General features: G+C 40.7%; 1 protein-coding gene across 5 annotated transcripts in view; it reads left to right on the top strand.

Annotated features, from left to right (window-relative positions):
• Positions 1–19,172, top strand: part of tiam2 (T-cell lymphoma invasion and metastasis 2) — a 137,696-nt gene that overhangs the window by 49,971 nt on the left and 68,553 nt on the right. For 3 of the 5 annotated variants that reach the window (XM_015396600.1, XM_015396585.1, XM_015396615.1), the window contains exons 2-3: positions 16,818–16,902; positions 17,750–18,925. In XM_015396600.1, the coding sequence (XP_015252086.1) occupies positions 17,756–18,925 (1,170 nt within the window). In that variant the 5' untranslated portion in view covers positions 16,818–16,902; positions 17,750–17,755. The other 2 variants (XM_015396608.1, XM_015396593.1) reach the window with 2 other exon arrangements.

Raw genomic sequence — 19,172 nt, 5'->3', positions numbered from 1 at the left:
AGATAATCCTTAACTGAAGATTTTTTTTTATACCAGTTTACTGCTGTAGCCTGAACAGCTATTGCCAGAAAGTTTACACACTGGAAATCGAAATCTAGATAAGTAATTTTGTCTTAAAATAAGTGCATTTTTTCTTGGATTAAGGAGGTAAAAGAGACATTTTGCCAATGGAACAAGACAATTTACACTTAAAATAGGAAAACCCAATTGCGCAATCTTATTTTAGTAAGTACAAATACTCATTCCATTGTCAATTCCATTGGCCTACTCAAATTAAGGGTAAATACACATAATTTAGGAAATTTTAACTTATTTTTAGATAATTTTTCCAGTGCAGTGAATGCATTTATTTTTACCCTGGAGTTTCAGGCAAATAGCTTTTACTTGCAAAGGCTTGAATAATATTCAAATGACTGTGATTACTTTGAATCTTCAGACCATGAATCTGGAGGTAATATGCAGCCACACCTGTGGCTGTGGGAATGGATCTGTGAGAGAGCTTTCCTGTGTATGTGCCTCACTGGTTCTGTGACGTTTGTTTCAAACAGTGTTGGTGCTTTGATGATACTGAACATGCATCTGAGCTCATATTTGTCTGGGACTTCATGTGAGACATTTATGTGAGATTTTTCAGCAGATTTCTTTTTTACACTTTTTGTTAATCTTGTCTCGCTTATAACTCCAAACAGCCATCTTCTGCCTATCCCCAGTATTTTTAACGACAAAAGGCCCTGGACACACCCTCTACAGGTCGCCAGGGTCGACATACAGCCATGCTCACACCCAAAGGGAATTTAGAGATTCTAATTAACCTAACAGACAGGTTTTGGGCTGAAATCCACATATTCAGAGGAAGAGTATGCAAACTTCATGCAGAAAGACTTCAGGCTGGGAATCAACCCAGGAACTTCTTGCTGCAGGGTAGCAATACATAAATCTTAAATAGAAATAAAGTGGCATATACTTATTGTACTTTATTTGAATCACATGCAGACAGGACCGGCCTGTAGCGGACCAGCTCTGCCATAAAGAGAATTTTTAACTTAATACTCTGAGCTCTGTGAGTTAAGAAGATGGGCCGCCAACCAATGGGTGAAAGTTGGCCCTCTAAGACACACCCCTCCTCATTTGCATAATGAGGCAGAAATGCAGACAGAAATGTAAAAACGACAGGCAGAAATAAATAGCATTGAAGAAATAAATAGGGTAAAAAAAAAACAAAGGAAGAATAAAACAGAGAAAAATATTATAACATGCACAAAAATAAATACTTAGAAAATAAGTAATTAATAAATAATTTTTTTTTCTGTCCCCCCCCCCGATATCTGTTTTAGCCTCCCTGTTAGCTATACCCACTGGCTAAAAAACAGTTTAAAATAATGAACAATCTGGTTTTATTGGCAGTGAGAACAGCCCACTGACCCATTTCCACCCGAGTCAAATGACTTGGCAAGTGACACGGAATAATATCGCCTTTAAACGGCTCGGCTCATATTGGCATACAGTTGGAACATCAGGCCCGGGTTGACCCGCTACTTTACATGATGCCCTTGAACGCAACAAACGTATGTCACAACACAGCGCCAGTCACGTCTGATATAACAAGCCAAACAACTGTTTACATTCGATAAACATCGAACAGCACTGGTAAGAGAGATCCAGCGGACAAAAGAGCGAAACAAAAAAGCACGCTGACTATGCCCTGGCTTTCTTCCATGTTGCTCTTCATTGTTCCCTTTCCTGATATCTGCTGCACTGGTGACATCATCAAGGCTAAAGCCTGGTTTTGGCTCAGAAACCAGGTCGTCTGCATCAATACGATAAAGCTAGCCTATCTGAGAAGCTTGACATTGAAAAAGGCAATAAGATTTTCTCGTTGTCTCTGAACTGCGATGTTATTTGTAGCTGCACTGGTTCAATATGCTCATTTTGGATCCATACATGTTACAGACATTTACATGCCGACTGTATAAAAGCATTCATGTGGGTGGTAACTAATTGAATAAAGCCAATATCACCTGAAAATGCTTTATGTAGAAGAGGATTGGGTGGATCTGTGTAGGGCGGTCCCCAATATGGCTCCACAATTTGATGCTCAGAACTCCATAGACACTTGGTAGCCATTTGCCTGGGCCTAATGAGGCTAAAGAGTCTTTAAGTAATCCAATGTATTCTTCTTTTAAGAAATTTCCCAATTAGCTTATTAGAAACATATTTTTGGAGTTTTGTAGATATTTTCCTCAATCTAATCTATTAAGAAAGTACAGTCTAGGTTGTTAGCAATGGACATTTCATGCTTTGCTTTGAAAATGACTGGATTAAAAAGCAAAACAGATTATGGATGGCATGTTGAGCTAAGTTTACCACAAAAAGAAAGAGTTGATTTAGCTCAAATGCCTCACACGTGCCCTCTGAATGTGTTCTCATTGGGAATCCAACTCTCAGAACTTAACTGGATCTGACTTGTCAAATATGGTGGAAGAAGAGCTAACAGTTTTTCCTTTTGTTCTGACCTTGACCACAAACCAATGAGACAGGCCCAGGCTGGTCAGAGCACCACTAATGCACTTAAAGCACCATAATGGGGTCTTCCCGTCAGGTTGTCATGGTTATAGTCTTTAAGCAGACGTGGCTGTGATGTATAAACTGCGGTGAGTGGCTTTAACTTGCTTGTTGGATGTATTTTCATTTTCCATCTATGAATCACTCCTAAGGTCAAATACTTGTGCTGTACGTCGATCAAAGAGACCTGAGTGATGAATGCAGTGTTTGGCCTGACTGTGATCTACAATTTGGCCTTTAATGGGCCATAAAAGTTGAGCGGCTGCCAGTTTTTACAGCTACTAGGCTATGGCGTGAACATATGGCTCAGTTTGGATTAGGAAGATGAAGTTAACTCTAAGAGCCTGAAACACACATTGGTGATTCACCAGCTCTGGCAATGCTTACATGTTTTGGCTAAAAGGTCTATCCCTTGCAAGTGGTAGAAGGGGTGTCCAGAGTAGGGGAGGCTGCAAGAGCAATTTGGCGTCAGAGCTCCTCAAGAATGTTAATGCATGCCTGTGGCAGTGATAGATGGAGCTTACCCCCCACCCCAACACACATACACACTCATGCACTCACAGAGTGTCTGGAAGCAGATGACTGGCCCTCCCCTGCTTCAGGTTATAACAGCTTTACATTTATGTTTCCATGTCTGCTGAGACTGAGATGGTTTTTGGCCCCAGTACCCGTTGGTGGAGCTGTGCCCCCCAACTCCATGCCAGATTGAGCTCACATCACTCCACGTCACACTTAGTGTCTCTCTTTTTAACTTTTAAATCTTTTAAATTGAGTCATTCTCCCTCAGTACAATTTTCATGATTGATTGATTAACTGAAAGGTTTTTTGACAGATGTCAACCTGTTTCCAAATCCACAGGAAATCTCTGCTGGTTCTGTGACATCCAGCTTCAGATAATTTGATTTCTTTCCCTTTTTTTCATCGCAGGGGTCAGTAATCTTTGATAGATCACCCCAGAGGGTGAACGGAGTGTCTCACAGGACCGCCAAGTTACACTATGGTGAATGTTGCTAGGATAATGAGTGAGTGAGCTCTGGGCTGAGACCATTAATCACTCACACCACATGGCGTGAGACCGATTATCCTGCTGCACACAAAGGACAGCAGCAGTCAATTCCAGTAGAGACAATGGAGTATGCTAATGAGTTTAATGCAGATGTTGCATGCTTGGATAAGCACAGTGCAAAGTCATGGTTTAACTCAGCAAAAAAGTTAGTTTTATAAAGTTTTTGCCTTATTTACGATGACAGATTAGGACCGCCCTTCCTGAAGGGTATCTCTTATACTTTCCCCTTCCTCTGTCTTAAAGGAACTTTTCTTCCTTGGGCTCTTATCATGTGTGAGATAATTGCTTATATCTACTATTTCTTTGAAGGAATAAGCCGTGGTGCTTCACGCCATCATCTTTGGCCATGCCTCCACCCCTCAACTCTCAGGTCTCTTATCTGACCCTCAGACTCTTTACATATTTGAACAGTCTGCCATTCATTTTAGTGCTTGTCCCCTTTTCCACCAGGTTTTTTCTGTATTGCTCTGCTGGATAAAGACTGGAACTAGAGATTTGTTGGTAGGACTCCTGCTGCCCTGTAAAATTTTTAGATGAATAATCAGGTATTGCAGCTTTGGAAAGGTTTAATTCTTTATTTTGTCCTTTAACCGCTAAAAGCGTCAAAATGACCTTCATCTGTCCATTAACATGTTTGATTCACAGAGAAACTGATGAGCCATCCTGATGACACTATAGCAATAGGAAAACAGGCTCTTTGAATTCTTGTTTTAATAGTCTAGCTGGTAGAGAGATAGATGGAGCCAAGTGTTGGACAATGCTGGAAGGAAACTAATAAAGCCGGGCATACGCTTTGTGATATTTTCAATCGTTGCATGCAGCTTCATCTAAAACTGTACAATGAAACCACATGGTTTAAAAGTTCACAACTCACGATATATGTTCTCACAGTGTACGGCCCATTCTCTGATGCAACCTAGCTGCTCACACTGCACTTCCAAAAACCACACGTCGGACTGAGCGCGAAGAGATGACGCTAGCCGGACTAATCAATCTGGAAGAAGAAGAAGAATACCCTTGTTTGCACATGCGTAGTGCTTGAGGTTCTGGTAAATCGGCTTGTAGACGCTCGAAGCTCTGCTTTAACAGCAGAGCTGTTTTTTTCTTTCTCCCAACCTCACGATTCCTGATCAAGAGGTGGACGTTAGAGGCTGATCGCCCCTCATTACCCCCGGCTTACTAAACAGCGCAGGACGCACGACGAGACTGAAACTCAGCCCTATCTAAAAAAAAAAAAAGTCTCGCATGACTGGAGAATCGACCCCAAAAGGGCAAAAAATCGTACAGTGTACCTACGCTTAAGAGATGGTGAAAGCCGCAAGAACCCTTCAAAGAGGGAAAATGGTTTAGATTAGTTCATGTTTATATTCAAGACACCCACTGTTTAGCTAAGAAGCACCAAATCAGCAATGCCGCAAGGACATTTCATCTCTAATTGGTTCTGCATATTATTGTCTTCATGAAAACTGAATACAAATGCCTGTCAGTTTGGATTTTTATTTGCAAAACAACAATCCTTCACAACCTTCCACATACGCTTCTATATACTGATCTATCATGTCAAATGCAACAAAAATACATTCATGTTTGTGGCTGTAACACAACATAATGTAAGAAATAAACCCAGGGATCTGAAGACTGTTCCAAAGCGCTGGTGTGAAACGGCAGATGGACACCGACACCCTCTTGAGGACACCCAGAGTCGGTGTTATAACGCCTCATATCTCATGCTGGATTTCTACCCCTTGCACCTTGTTCATGTCTGCGTGTGAAGAAGCAGCTTTTTAACAGTCGATTTCTTGTGAGCTGACTTGTGTGACGAGAACATGGATGTTCAGATTTCACAATTTAGGACAGACTGTCGATGTGACTGTGGAGGTGATAACCTTTCAAATGATCTCAGGATCATGGGAGATAAGTCATCCTAAAGTGCTTGGATTCTTCGACACTCTGAATCCCACTAGTTGAATTGTCAATAACATAGGATAGGAATAGATTTTAGGGTGGAGCCTTGTGTGAAACAAAAGCTTTGACCTTTCACCCCGATTCAGAGCATCCCCGCTTAAGTAAATTCCATCTGTCCCTCCCTCCCTGTTTCTCTCTCACCCCCACCTCCTCCATCCAGCTAATTTCTAATTCTTCTTCAGACACGTTGATCTTTCTTCCAACCATTCTTCTTTGTGAGGCACTCTACTAATTGCTGCTAATATTAAGCAATTAAGATCTAGTTATTTCTTTCCGGTGGATATTTTGCCCACAAATTGCTGCCCAAACAGAGTCCCCAGCGAGCAACAGTAATCAGTGGCATCAAACCGTAAACGGCCTCCAGCCACGAGCCTGGCTCCATCATGCTGCTTATGAGAGAGCAGTTGAAATATTGGAGAGGCGAGCAAGGAGTCATATTTCTTCCTCCGACTGCCCCATCTGTCAGACTGCACTCATGAGCGAGCGCTGCTTCCGTATGAGTTTTTCATCAGAGATAGATTATCACAGGCGATCGGCCTGAGATTAAATGCAACTTGATGAATGTGTTTTGCATAAAAGGGATAATTTACTCAAAAGGTTAAGATGTCTGCAACACCGCATTAAAGGGATGAATGTCTTACTGGAGTTATTAAAATCAGATGAGGTGCTGAGCAGTCCCTAAACAGGTTTCTTCTATTTGGCTTCCAGTCAGCGGCAATAAAAATAATACACTGTATTTGTCTAATATGGTCAAAAGAGATGCGTAGCATTGAACTCTGTGGCTGATCTCCAAGATTGGGGGGAAAAATGTGACCTTCCATATCCCAATTTCAGACTGCTATAGATTTCTTAAATACCAGCAAGATTTCCAAAATTTCCCTCTGGTCCTTCTCCAATGAGCATCCACTACATTTATTCACTACATTGCTGATGGCCCATTGGTAGTACGGTGTGAAGTGAAGCCACCGACCGCTATATTGGTGCTCCCTAGTTAGACCGGTATCAATATAAACAATATGGGCGCTATTTTCAGGGAGACTTAAGACTTTTAAAATAACGATAAATTCATCACTTTGACACACATTTGCTGTTTTACTGCATAAGTAGATTACTTTAACTTATAATAAAAAAATAGGCGCATCACATTGCATAGTCATTATGAAGTCTATGAAATCTCTAAATGATGTAATATACCATATTATAAAAAAACATCACAACAAAATGAATGTGTTAATGGATCATAATAATACAGATGTACCAAAAGTGCTAAATTGATGATGTACATGTGATATATATGTATTTATTACATTGTTATGGTAATTACATATTACATATCATTTCAATATTTCACATCAAAACTGAATTAGAAGTACTTGTTTGTTTATGCTATAGTATTTTTCTATTGGGAATTGTGCATGCATATATATGTCAAATGTTTGAGTTGTTTTTTTTCTCAAATATATATAAAACATGCGACGTAAGTTTTTTTTAAATGAGAAATACCACAAACACTACAGGAACGACGGCATCATCCACTTAATGAAGACTACATTGACATTTCACAATGAATTATCTCTATTTACTCTACTTTCTATTTTCTAAAGTTAGACACAATGTCAAACCTAACTCAGTCAATGTCTTCGAGTCGGTCCGAGATAGCCAGACTAATGTTACCTTACATACTATACTATAGGATACATCGGTGTGTATATGGATTTTCTTTGTTATTACATCAACTGACTAAGAAATTAATTGTGAAACAACTTCCCACAGGTGGCAAACTGCTTGTTTTTGCAGCCAAATGCGACACACATAGGAACTTTTACTGTGCATCTCTGTGGGAGTACCAGCATGGTGGACAGTGGCTTCACTTTTTAAGGCAATCAGCAATCCAGTGAATAAATAGAGATCAGTAGTAATAACAGGGTTTTAAACATTAAAACATTAAATCTGATGTTATTATCCAACAGTTATTCAATACGCAGCCTCTTTACCGAATACTTTTTTTTTACTTTTACTTGAATACAAAAAAAATGTTAGAGTAGTGTTAGTCTTACTTGTTTACAATGTTTGGGTACTTTACTCACCTCTGCTGCTGTTATCGTTAGTTGCAGCCCTACATCTCAACACAATGTAGAAAATTCGTTTGCCTTGTAAAAAGCTTCTTCCATCACTTTACTCTCTGATTTTAATCTCTTTGATATTTAAACTTCCTTTTGCAGAATGTTACAGCTGGTGTCACTGGTTGGTTTCAGATTATCGCTGGTAACCAGCAGGACCAGTCATGCTGGAAAATGGCAGATCAAATACTTTCTATTTTTTTGAAGATGAGGAGACATGTGGCAAAAGACCACAGGTCAGATCAGAATCCGGGTCGGCCATGTCAAGGACTAAGGCCTACATACAAGGGTGGTGTGCGAAACAAAAGCAGGGTCCAATAAGGAATACTTTATTTAGATTTGTAAATTAACACCCATATTACCAAACATTTAGTCCAGTGAAGTTGAATCTACAATAAGATTTTCTTTAAAAAGCAGTTTATGGTATAACACTCTGTTGGGTGGCATATGGTGAAGTGTTGGTGACCTTTAAGTTAGAGACATCGTGTGGGGGATATGGATTGAGTCTCATTATCATTACAGTAGGGAATATCAGGCCATCAGAAGTCTTTTAGATCTCATGTTGAGGAGAATTGACAGTATTTCAAAGCATCCATCCATTTTCCGTCCCGCTTATCCCAGGCGGGGTCTCGAGGGGTACTGATCTCTATCTCCAGCTGTGTATAGGTGAGAGACGGGGTACACCCTGGACAGGTCGCCAGTCCATCGCAGTATTTCAAAGCATTATTCTCTTAACCCTTTATAGGGCGCTCAGTGAAATACTTTGAAAAACAACATTTCAAGCTGATAGTGTTATTGGAATCCAGGAAAATCCTGGTAAATCTTGGTAAATATGGATATTTTGATGACAAAAATTAATGTCAATGTAATAACAAGAAACACCATCTTGCCCGAATGTATAACAAAAGTGCACTCTATAGTGAAAGGAACACATTTTTACTTGGTACAACATAACCTTAGAGGCATTAATGCTGATACTGGCACTTACATTTTTTTTTGTTTATAAACCTAAATAGGCTAGCCTTATTAACTTGTTTTACTTTTTAACTTTTCAATTAAATTCTTACCTTTTTTCTCGACTTGTTGGGATTTTTTTTTAACCCAATTTAACTAATTTACAGTAGGTAATATATCATTCTGTGGCTCATCTAATTGGTCAAATGCCAAAATAAGATGTAGAGCCATGTAGCAGGATCTATGCTGAAAGGCTGGATATAGATCTTGTGCTTCTAGACGTCACTAAGGGACCGGGGGGCTCCATTTGTAAGGGGTATGTGATGAAAGTGATCAAAAATGGTAACTTGCCCTAAAGGATTAAAGACCCTGAATCCTGTGTTAAAGCCCTCAAACACTTACATTAAATTCCTCACTTTATATTACTTGGACACGAGTCCACATCTGCATTGTTTTAGTATTTTTAATCAACCTTTAAATTGCTGTGCTGCTTTCATTTCTAAGTATGAGATGAGAATTGAAATTAACTTGTGTGTGTTTTTGCATCCGTTCTATTTTTAATGCGTTTTAATTCACCTCAGGAGATTAGAGCTTATTGGAGCCTTAATTGATAATAATTGGGGGTCAGACTATTTGCCTGCTGGAATTAGATCTTGCACCTGCTCTTTATGAATATTCATCCTATCTGACTTCTCTCTTCGTCTGAATGTTTTTCATGTGTCTCAGTTGCTTGAAGTTCATTGTTGACCAGCGCTCTGTAAGCTGCCTGGGAACACAAAAGCCTTTGAGAAGAGCCCAGACTAGGCCACTACAACTATTGTGCTGTTAACAATGTTGTTTAGTCCTGGTGAACGCTGCTGATGCTTCTTTTGACAGCAGGCTGGCTGAATGCTGTTCGACAGCTGTTTTTACAGCCTGACATAGATAGGCATATTTAAGATGATGTTTTTTTTTTTTTTTTAGAGAGGGGAGCATTTCAGTGCTTCAGGAACTGACCAGAGGCTTAAGCAGTTCTCAGTTGTAAGGTTGATTCAAGTAGACACAAACCACTGGCAGGCGAACGCCTTCTTGTCGGACTTCTCCAGCTCTGATGTTGTTTTGTGTTTTAGTGTGGCTTTCTGGATGGGTCCAGCTTTACCACAGTTATGTGAACCCAAGAACGATGGAGGCATGTGTGTGTTTTAAGCTGACGGCGGTGGGTCAATTTCCACTGAGAGGAGTCTTAGTCACAATACTTTGGAGAATATGATTTTTTTTTTCCTAATTTCTATGTGCTGCAATTGGCCTTTGCTCAAAAAGATTATATGTAATTGACTCTGGTCCCTCTTGTGTAATTTTAGTGGAACAGTTTATGTGATGAGCCAGCTCGGAGCTCTGGAGGAAAAATGAATCAACTTTAATACAAAAAAAAAATCTGATGTGGATTGAATTAGTTTTCATTTTGTCATTAGTAATATTTTAGACACAGAAAAACATGTTTATTAAGGTTCAAAGGTGAGATAAGAACAAAGTCTATCACCACACATCCTCCTAAAAAAAAGACTCCTGATGGTGAAACGTGGCTTTGTGACGCGCTTTGGGATGCTTTTCAATATATGAAAAGTCGACGAAAGCAGCCTGAGGCTGACGTAGCTTTGAAGAAGAAGTCTGGTCAACAAGGAATAATCAATGGATCGTTATCTATACCTAAAACTAATATGTTTACGGTGATTTGATCTATTTAGTGTTAATCAGTAAAAAATTAAAAGTATTTTTCATTGCAAAAAAATGAGTCTGGGAGCGGCCATTTTTGCCCAAATATAGTAACACCTCACTCCTGACATCTTCCAGCAGTGACGTCACAGTGCGGTAAACCTAGCGCTCTTCTCCCTGCTTTACAAGCAAAATCAATGGAAACTAATAGCGCGTTGTGACAAACACCAGATACAGCATTGGGACTTGCTCATCAACCGATACCACACTGTGATGTCACAAACCGGTAGGTGGCAGTAGTGTTCTTTGACAAACATGGATGCCTCCAGTAAAGCATATTCAAATAAAAGTTACTCTTCATTAAAAACACTTATCACTTATCATCAACACTATGTAATAATTTTATATTTAAAATACTTTCGGAAGTTTTAATTCTGAATATGACCGGACTTTTCCTTTAATACGTTTGTAATACCTATGCTATGCCAGTGTGTGGTGCCACACGGGAGTTGGAGGCAGGAAGGACAAAATGTGATGTAAACGATGGACGAAGAAGAGAGAAAAATGACTGAGGAGCAACAAGTAGTACATGTAAAATCCACAATAAATTCAATGGCCGCTAAAACAGATTCTAAAAACAGATAAAGATAGAAGAGAGATGTTACTAAATGCAGGTCTGATGCTGCAAACAATATAGGGGAGTGGTGGCCTAGTGGTTAGGGCGTTGAGTTTGGAATCCAGAGGTTCTGAGTACAATCCCCACTTCCACAGACTGCCACTCTGGCTCCCTGAGCAAGACCCGTAACCCAACAATGCTCCCCGGGCACTGCACAATGGCAGCCTACTGCTCCCCAAGGGAATTGGTTAAATGCAGAGAGTGAATTTTTTGGGGAGTGTTTGTCCAGTGGTTAGAGCAGTACGCTTGTGCTCTAATAAGGTTGCAAGTACCCTGTTTGATTCCCACAGCCTGCACTCTGGGTTCCTAAGCAAGACCCTTAACCCCACTCTGCTCCCCGGGCGTCACACAATGGGTTGGTTAGTTTAAATGCAGAGGTAAATTTCTCCAATGTTAGATTAATTAAGTTAATGTTAAGTTCAATTATTAATATATGATTAAAGGCACAGTAGTGGCTGCTCTATGCTGTGGGGATTGTTTTCAGAGACAAATGAATGCATCTGTGTGTGCTGCTGGTCTGATGGTTTATAGTCTCAGTTGGAACATTTTCTGCATTTTTTTCTGTTCTGCAATTTGCCTTTGATCAAAAATCTTTCTTAGATTTAATCCAAAAAGATTAGGAATATCTCTGAGTCCAATTTTTACTGTACAATTTCCTTTTTTTACCACCCTCACTCTTGATCACCTCTAACCACTCCCTGGTCTTTTTTTAACCCCCCCTCCCTTACTCTTACTCATGGGACACTTATAAGCACACACTCTTTATTTCCTTTTCCCTGGCTGCCTCTCTGGCCTCCTCCTGAGGTCATTGTGGTATTTAAGGTCAGACAAGAGCTCCAGTCATTGCGCCCTCCCAAGCAATGCTGCAGCCATTACACGCCAGCTTGTCTCGCGAATGCCACAAACCACCCTGAAAAAGAAAACTTGACTGTTGCAAACCCTGCATCCTCCTCCTCCCTGGTAACGGAAAAGCTGGATGATGGAAAAGAGAAAGCAGTTACCCAGTGGAGCTTTTTTTTTTTTTTTTTCTGCTGTGGATTCCTAATAGATGAAGGCTATAAAACTTCTTGGTGTCTTGTCCTCCTGGCGCTGTGTAACTAAGGGCCACCCTTGGAGGATTGTGATTCGTTGCTCCCCCAAAGCCGGGAGGGAGTTTCCACGTGTCATCCAGTGTGTCTGGGTGAGTGTGAGTCAGATGCTTGTGTGTGTGTGTGTGCTGCTTTAAGACCAATTGAGCACTGGTAGACAAAATCCACTTTGAAAGCCAGGGAACACCAGTGTGATTTTTAGTTTGTGAGCTCTTCAAAGAGCTGCTAGATTAAAGCCTGTGCCACAGAGGTAAGCCATTTCATAGATTTTATTTCGTCTTCCTGTCCTTTCGTTTCTGCTGTTGGGTGGGAGTAGAGAGACAGTCAAGGTGAGGAGGTTATTTCCTATTGTTCAGGTGCACAGGTGTGAAATGCTTTATGCTTTTCCCCGTGAATCCCATTTAAATCTGGTAAAAAACAAAAAAAATTCCTACTTTGTCGTGGATCCTTAAGCATGCTGCTTTAAAAATATGCTCATTCTAACAGAAGCTTTGACAATTTAAAGACTTTGGCCTGGGACATTGTTTTTGAAAAAAAAAAATACATGTCACCAAGGCATCCTGCATACATGGATGCATTTTTTAAATGTTTCTTCGTCTCACTGCAATCCTCATAGCATACGTGTATAAATCTCTTGCTAGGGGCTGCCATGTCACTTTTGGTCAGTAGCCAGCCACTAGGCTTCAGAATGCATAATGAGGAAAGACTGAAAAACACTTAAAAAGTATTCCAATAGATGTTTAGTGGCTTTGGCTAAATCTACTACACCATAATATGAGCTTTTAGTGACTGATTCATAGTTAGACATTTCTACTCGTAAGTAAACAGCCTTGTGGCTCTTGTTCACATGACAGAATCACAGCAGGAGATGGGATATTCTTTGCTTCAGTTACATAGCGTTGCACCTCCTGCTTCCCTGTTGTGGTTTTTTCTTCTCAAGTTGTAAAGTTAAAACAACCCTGTCACTTTAAGAATTTTGTTTTTGCAGCCTCTGTGATAAGAGTCACAGGGCTGTAATTTGACAGTAGGAAGGCAGCATGATTCAGCTTCTTCTAACATGTGACTTAATAGCTGTATCTCTGCAAGATCATAAATGCATAAAACTAATAGAGAATCATTCACTCGCACTTTTCAGTTCAGATTTTTTTTTTCAAAGAAATAACCTAAATATAACATTCTCGATTTTGGTTACAAAACTGTTTAAACTTTGGCTCAAACAGGATCATATAAGCATGGCTCGTCTGGGGAAAGGTCATTTTTATATAGGGGCTTAAACATACAAGAACAGACTTGGATAAGATAAACTTCAATTCATGAAAAGGAAGAAACAGTGAAATAATCAGCTAATTTAAAATGATGGAAAAAAAAATTTGCTGATGATAAAAATAACTAAAAGAATTATCTTTTTACTCTTTTGAAAAAGTTGAAACAAATAGTAAGACTTTGATTCCTGATTTAAACAGACAAGTCTTGTCTCTGGTTGATATTATGTTTGAATAAAAGTGTCGTAAAAATGTAACCTTGATAAATCCCTATTTGATTATATTTTTTATTCTTAAATAAAACACATTTCTAGTCTTCCCAGGAGGATCTCAAACCATCTTAATTGCCTTTGACGCTTTGATATAAATTATTTAGTGAAGCTTTTACTACTATAGAGGTCACCCTGCGTTATTTGTATTAGACTGGTGCTTTAATTTAAGTAAAGACTAGAGGGACACTGGATTTGTGTAATAGGTGGGAGCAAAACGAAGATTATTCAACTTTAGCATTGTCATGCGCATGTTTGTGTAAATGAGGTGAAGCTCAGTGAAGACAAGGTGGTCTTTAAGCAGAAAAAAAAAGTTATATCCATGACACTTGAAGCACCTTCTGTGTTTATTCCTCAGCTAGGTGTGGCCCATTCTTTACCAGCATCCCTGTCTGGAGACAAACACAGTGTCAGACTAAACACAGGGCTTGCGTAGGAGTCACCCAGGGGCAATGTGAGAAGAATGCCAGGTCACGGGGTGTCTGGAGGGGCACTGGGGTGGCAGTGGTCCCTTGGCCCCAAAGCAGATGGCCCTTAGGAAGCCTTTTTTGGTGAGAACAGAGGGCTATAGGGAACAAGGGAGGGTGAATTCAAGGCTGGGTGCAGTGGTTTTCTGCTAAAAAGGAAGACGTGTCTTGTTTTTTCCCAGTGAGGTCACACAATACGCTATTTCGATTCGCAGCAGACGGCAAACGTGTGCATCTTAGGGGTTTTTGTGTCGGCACGCCTTCGGGCCTTTCATACTCGCTGGCCTGCTCTTGCTGAAAAGACTTTTATAAGAAAGGCATCAACAGTAGAGCTTTAAGAAGGCAGTAGCTGTGACAAGTTCAACAACAGTCTTTATGTTGACTTCTGGTGTCATAGGCTACTGCTTGCTCAGTCTTCATTCAACAAATAGAATTGGGGACCACTCTTTTGAACACTTATGCCTTAACTTCCACAACATATGTAAGATTAAGTAAGAAAAAAAATCTCTTCTTCCTTTAAATTGATAAAGGAAACTGTGATATTCGCACTGAAACCTCTCAAACAAGCTGAAATTGGTTCGTGTTTCACGGCTTTAATCAGTGGGTCCAGAATTATAGTTTGTCCTTCTTTCAGGATCAGTTCTGCTTGACTTTAGTCTCTGCTCCTTTTGACTCGCAACGAATGAAAGCAGTGTTTAGTTAATCTCCTGATCAGCACAGAGTGCTGGTTCTAGTTCATTACCAGACCTTAAAGTCATAGGGAAGTTATATTTAAATGTCAAATCATTCTGGCTAAAACATGTATTTAAATGTACTCTTTATCAGAAGATATTGTCCCAAAAGTTAGAAAATTTCTATTTAAAAAAAAAAAAGTCTTCTCTTAATATCTGTTTTTTTCCCCCCGTTATCTTATGCAGGCCAGTTAGTTATACGTCAGCCTGTACACCTAAATTTGGCCAATCACATATCAACGGTCGTCTGTCAATCACATATTTTCGGTCATAGCATTTTGATTCATATTTTGCAGCTAATATACGCAACGGTTGAAATAAGAATAATTTACATTCCCATTGAGTTCCATCCCAGTGTTCACGGGGATGGACATCTGTGTCTTCAGCATAGAGCTAATAGAACTGGCAGCGTTTCCAGGCAAGGGCTCAAACATGTATGGCTGTAAGCCTTCTACACCAAACCAAGCTTCTGCCACCCAGGCGTCCTCTTCCACAACAACTTCGTCCCCGCTTTCCTCCTCTAAATAAAAAATGTATGATGGTGGAGACTCATTCACGACCTCCGACACAAAACTCTCCTCCTCCTGCATGTTTCCACTGTCCATAGCATTCCTTGACAGTGTCGTTTCTAAGTCACCAATTTAGTGCTACTTGGTCCCAATGCAATTTCTCATTGGGAACCTACTAGCACTAAGTTGCCAACTGATTAGCAAGATGCTTCAGAGAAAACCGGCCAAAACCAAACTTGCTTGCAAACCTTCTGCCACAACCAACCCGCCCTCTTGATAAATTACCAATCACATTCACTTTATTCAATGGTGTAAACTCAGGCATCACTCTGGAGAATTTGGAAATGCAACCTTTAAGAACGGCAGTTTCCCTACGACTTTGATGTCTGCTGCCAAGTTTCCACTGGACTATCAGGTGCTGCTCTCTGATAAAGCAACGGCAGAAGCAGAGCATCCAGGCATCCTTATTTCTAGTCCTCAAACTTCAGGACCTGAGGACAGAAAACTGTGGAATTTACTTCCCAGATTCACATCTGAAGTACAGTCTTTAAACAGCAGTCCATTTATTCTGCCAGTGCTGTTTAAATCCTGCCAAACAGTCAAGGTTTATTCAAACAGAAGCAGTTCAACTCCTACCGCAGTGGTGCAGATCATGTAAGCCAGAAGTTTAGGGCTTCTGGCAGGGGTATATTTACCCTGCAACCTTACACATGCTGTTCATGTGTTTCAAAGCTCAGCAGACTTACCACTATGAGTCTGTGCAATTGGCTTATGTTACACACAACATTCATGCTTCCTCAACATGCCGAAAAGTACTTTGGCATCTCCACAAATATCGTTCCTTTTTGCGTCCTATGTCCTGGATCGTGCTTTAGATAAATCTGGCACTGCTGAGTGGAAGGGGGAGAAAAAAAAAAGAAAACGGAGCAAGTGAGAGGAATCCAACTTTTAAAAATAAACAGACGGTTAAACTGTAGTCGACTTTGAAAAACGTTCCCAAACCTGATGAAAAGAGACGTCATTTATGTGTAGGGAGGTGGAAAAATGCAACATATGTTTGCTTTGGATGGATGATGAGGGAGAGTTAGATTGAGAGGGAAGGGCTGAATTTTTCCAGGCCAGCTATGTCATATAGTCTATCCTGAGTTTATCCTGGGTGAAATTCCATGCAATTCTCCATTATGGTCTGTTTCTCAGAAGCTCCGCCTGATTTCTTTTTACAAATAAACAATTGTGACGCATTTTAAAGCCAGTTTTACCCTTTTCTTAATTTTATTCCTTTGCTGATTTCTGTATTCCTGTATAACAGCCAGTGCCAAACACTGTCCTTAGCAAAAAGCAAAGGATTAAGGTTTGCTCTTAAAGTTCTGCACCATTTTGAAACGCAGAGCTCATTACACAGAGTAAATTACAGTGCAGCAGAAAGACTAATTCCTCCTCTTCATCTGTGTTCCAGGTGAGCCACACAACCAAGCAATGAGTTTATTTTGGGAAATTAGGAACATGTAACATCTACAGCGTGAAACAAGGCTTTCAGAGAGGTGAGTCTTAAAAGCGTTTTGTCAATAATTATTCATCTGCATGCATGCAATGGCAAACACTTCTTGCTCTTCAAATGTCCAGCTTCTTTGTCCCTAATCTGCTTGGCGAGCTAATTTAAAGTCTTAAAGTCGTCTAAAGGGGTTGATCTGCATTTGTTATGTAAGAGCAGTTCCTGCCATTCATGTTGTGCAGTCCGGTAATGTAATCTGGGTCTGATCGAGGCTCTGAGTCTCTGAAACCATGCAGGCTGGAAGACCGCTCTTGTCGTCCTGTGCATTGTCACATTTAATGACCTTAACATCCTGAAACGTGTTTGTCTCACAGGGGTCCTCTGTGTAAGAATATTATAAAATGACCAGATGTGGTACAAATACTTCTTTCCTGACCTCATTTAAAGGCACATTGAACACTTTAGACATGAAGCTCATTCACTCGAGAACAGAATCACTTCATTATAAATCAGTCTCTGTCTGTATGATGTGACCTTTTGTGTTCATACTCAGTAAATTGCTGTCCTAGAGCACATGTGTCAATTCGCCACATATGTCATATGTCAACACATACCCTAAGGTATAACTTGACAATATTTGGAAAAGTATTTGTTGTTTGTTTAATTAACTTAACGTCAAGAGGATTAAAATGTCCAGAAATAACCACTATGTGAGCAATAACTTAACCTGAAACTATCTAAAAAGTGCTGCTTTTTGAACAGAGGTTTCTAAATAAGATCACTTTTCACTTATAATTCAATGGCATGCAGGTGTATATGTCAATTTTAGATTTGTATGAGTTTCTATTAATTTAGTAAAGGTGGCCTTATGGGTTGTTTGTATTTTTTTTTCCTAGTCCAGGATGGGGAATTCAGAAAGCCAGTACAGCATTGATACTCCGAAAGGCACAAGCTTCATCTTCTCAAGGAAACAAAAGCCGTATTCACTGAAACTTGGCTCAGCCAAAGAAGAAGTTCTTTCCGCACACACGTGGTGGAAAAACACCCCACTTGGCTCTGGGTACAAGGCGAGGTGTGTTGGTCACGGCTGTTTGTCACCTCCTAAAAGCAGACAGTCGTACTCGACCAAACGCTGCGACTATGTTTGCAAGGGAGCGAGTGGCAGCCCTGAACATCACTGGCGTCGCTCCCCTGGATGCGGAATCCGGAGGCGACATTTGTCAGATGATTATGAAGAGAATCCGTATGGGGCTGAGCTTGATGGACACTCTCAGAATAGACATGGGGACAAGGAGGATGTTTTAGAGGAACAGAGCAGTCCAAGAGTGGTGATTAAAAAAGATGGTTCTCTCAGGGTGGAGTTCACAAACTCCTCAGGAAACCCCTTACTCCTGGATGAGGCCTCTGGTCCGGTCCAGCTCCTCAAGTTCTCTCCTAATTTGGAGGCTACTTCCACTTCAAGCCTACCTGGTTCCAGGGTGGGTATGCAGGATGGCCATCGGGGTGGTCCGCCACCAGCTTCTACCTCCTCCACTGCCAGGACCAGCAAAGGAAGCTCACTAAGCTCTGAAGGCTCCTGGTATGATTCCCCATGGGGCCCTGGGACAGAGCTCTGTGATCAGGAGCAGCTTGGTTCTGCCAGCAGGACACTGGATCATTCTCCCACACATCGGCTTGACTCCTTTACAGAACAACCTGCTACACCATGTAATGCAGAGCTTTACAGGAACTCCACGATGGCTGCTACATTTCCTACAGCCAGTGGCTTGTCCTCCCAGCTACAGCAGCCTCTGTTGGGCAGGCCACACCGGGCCTCTCTCGCATCTGTGCTGGACGTTCCTTTGGTGGAAGACTGTACAGAACCGCGTCAGTATTCCTCTTTTACCTTGCCTTGTCGCAGACCTAAAGCTCATACCATCGGTTCAAATATGGACCCGTACCAAGACCAGGCAGAGCAGCAGGAGAACACTGGGCAGGACTTTGTTTTCAATAAGAAAGACTCCATTAAAAACCGTATTAGACGCTTCAGTGATTGGACGGGCAGCCTAAGCCGGAAGAAGAAGAAATCTCTGGTGAGTTGACTTTTCAATCCTCCTTTTCTCCTGTTTTGTTTTAAACCTTTGACCTGCTGATAAGAATTATAACCAATTTTCTTTTCTCTGTTAGAGCTGCTGCTTAAAAACTTGTGTTGCGCCGATGCCATTTTTTGGCCCCGATACGATACTTTATACCTGGTTGTGCAGTATTGGCCAATACCGATACCATCTGTTTGAAATTGATGTGTGTGTGTGTGTGTGTGTGTGTGTGTGTGTGTGTGTG

This window comes from Cyprinodon variegatus, unplaced genomic scaffold (genome assembly GCF_000732505.1).
Source record: "Cyprinodon variegatus isolate N-32 unplaced genomic scaffold, C_variegatus-1.0 Scaffold27, whole genome shotgun sequence".
NCBI classification, from domain to species: Eukaryota; Metazoa; Chordata; class Actinopteri; order Cyprinodontiformes; family Cyprinodontidae; genus Cyprinodon; species Cyprinodon variegatus.
This window is presented reverse-complemented; position numbering and strand designations above follow the sequence as displayed.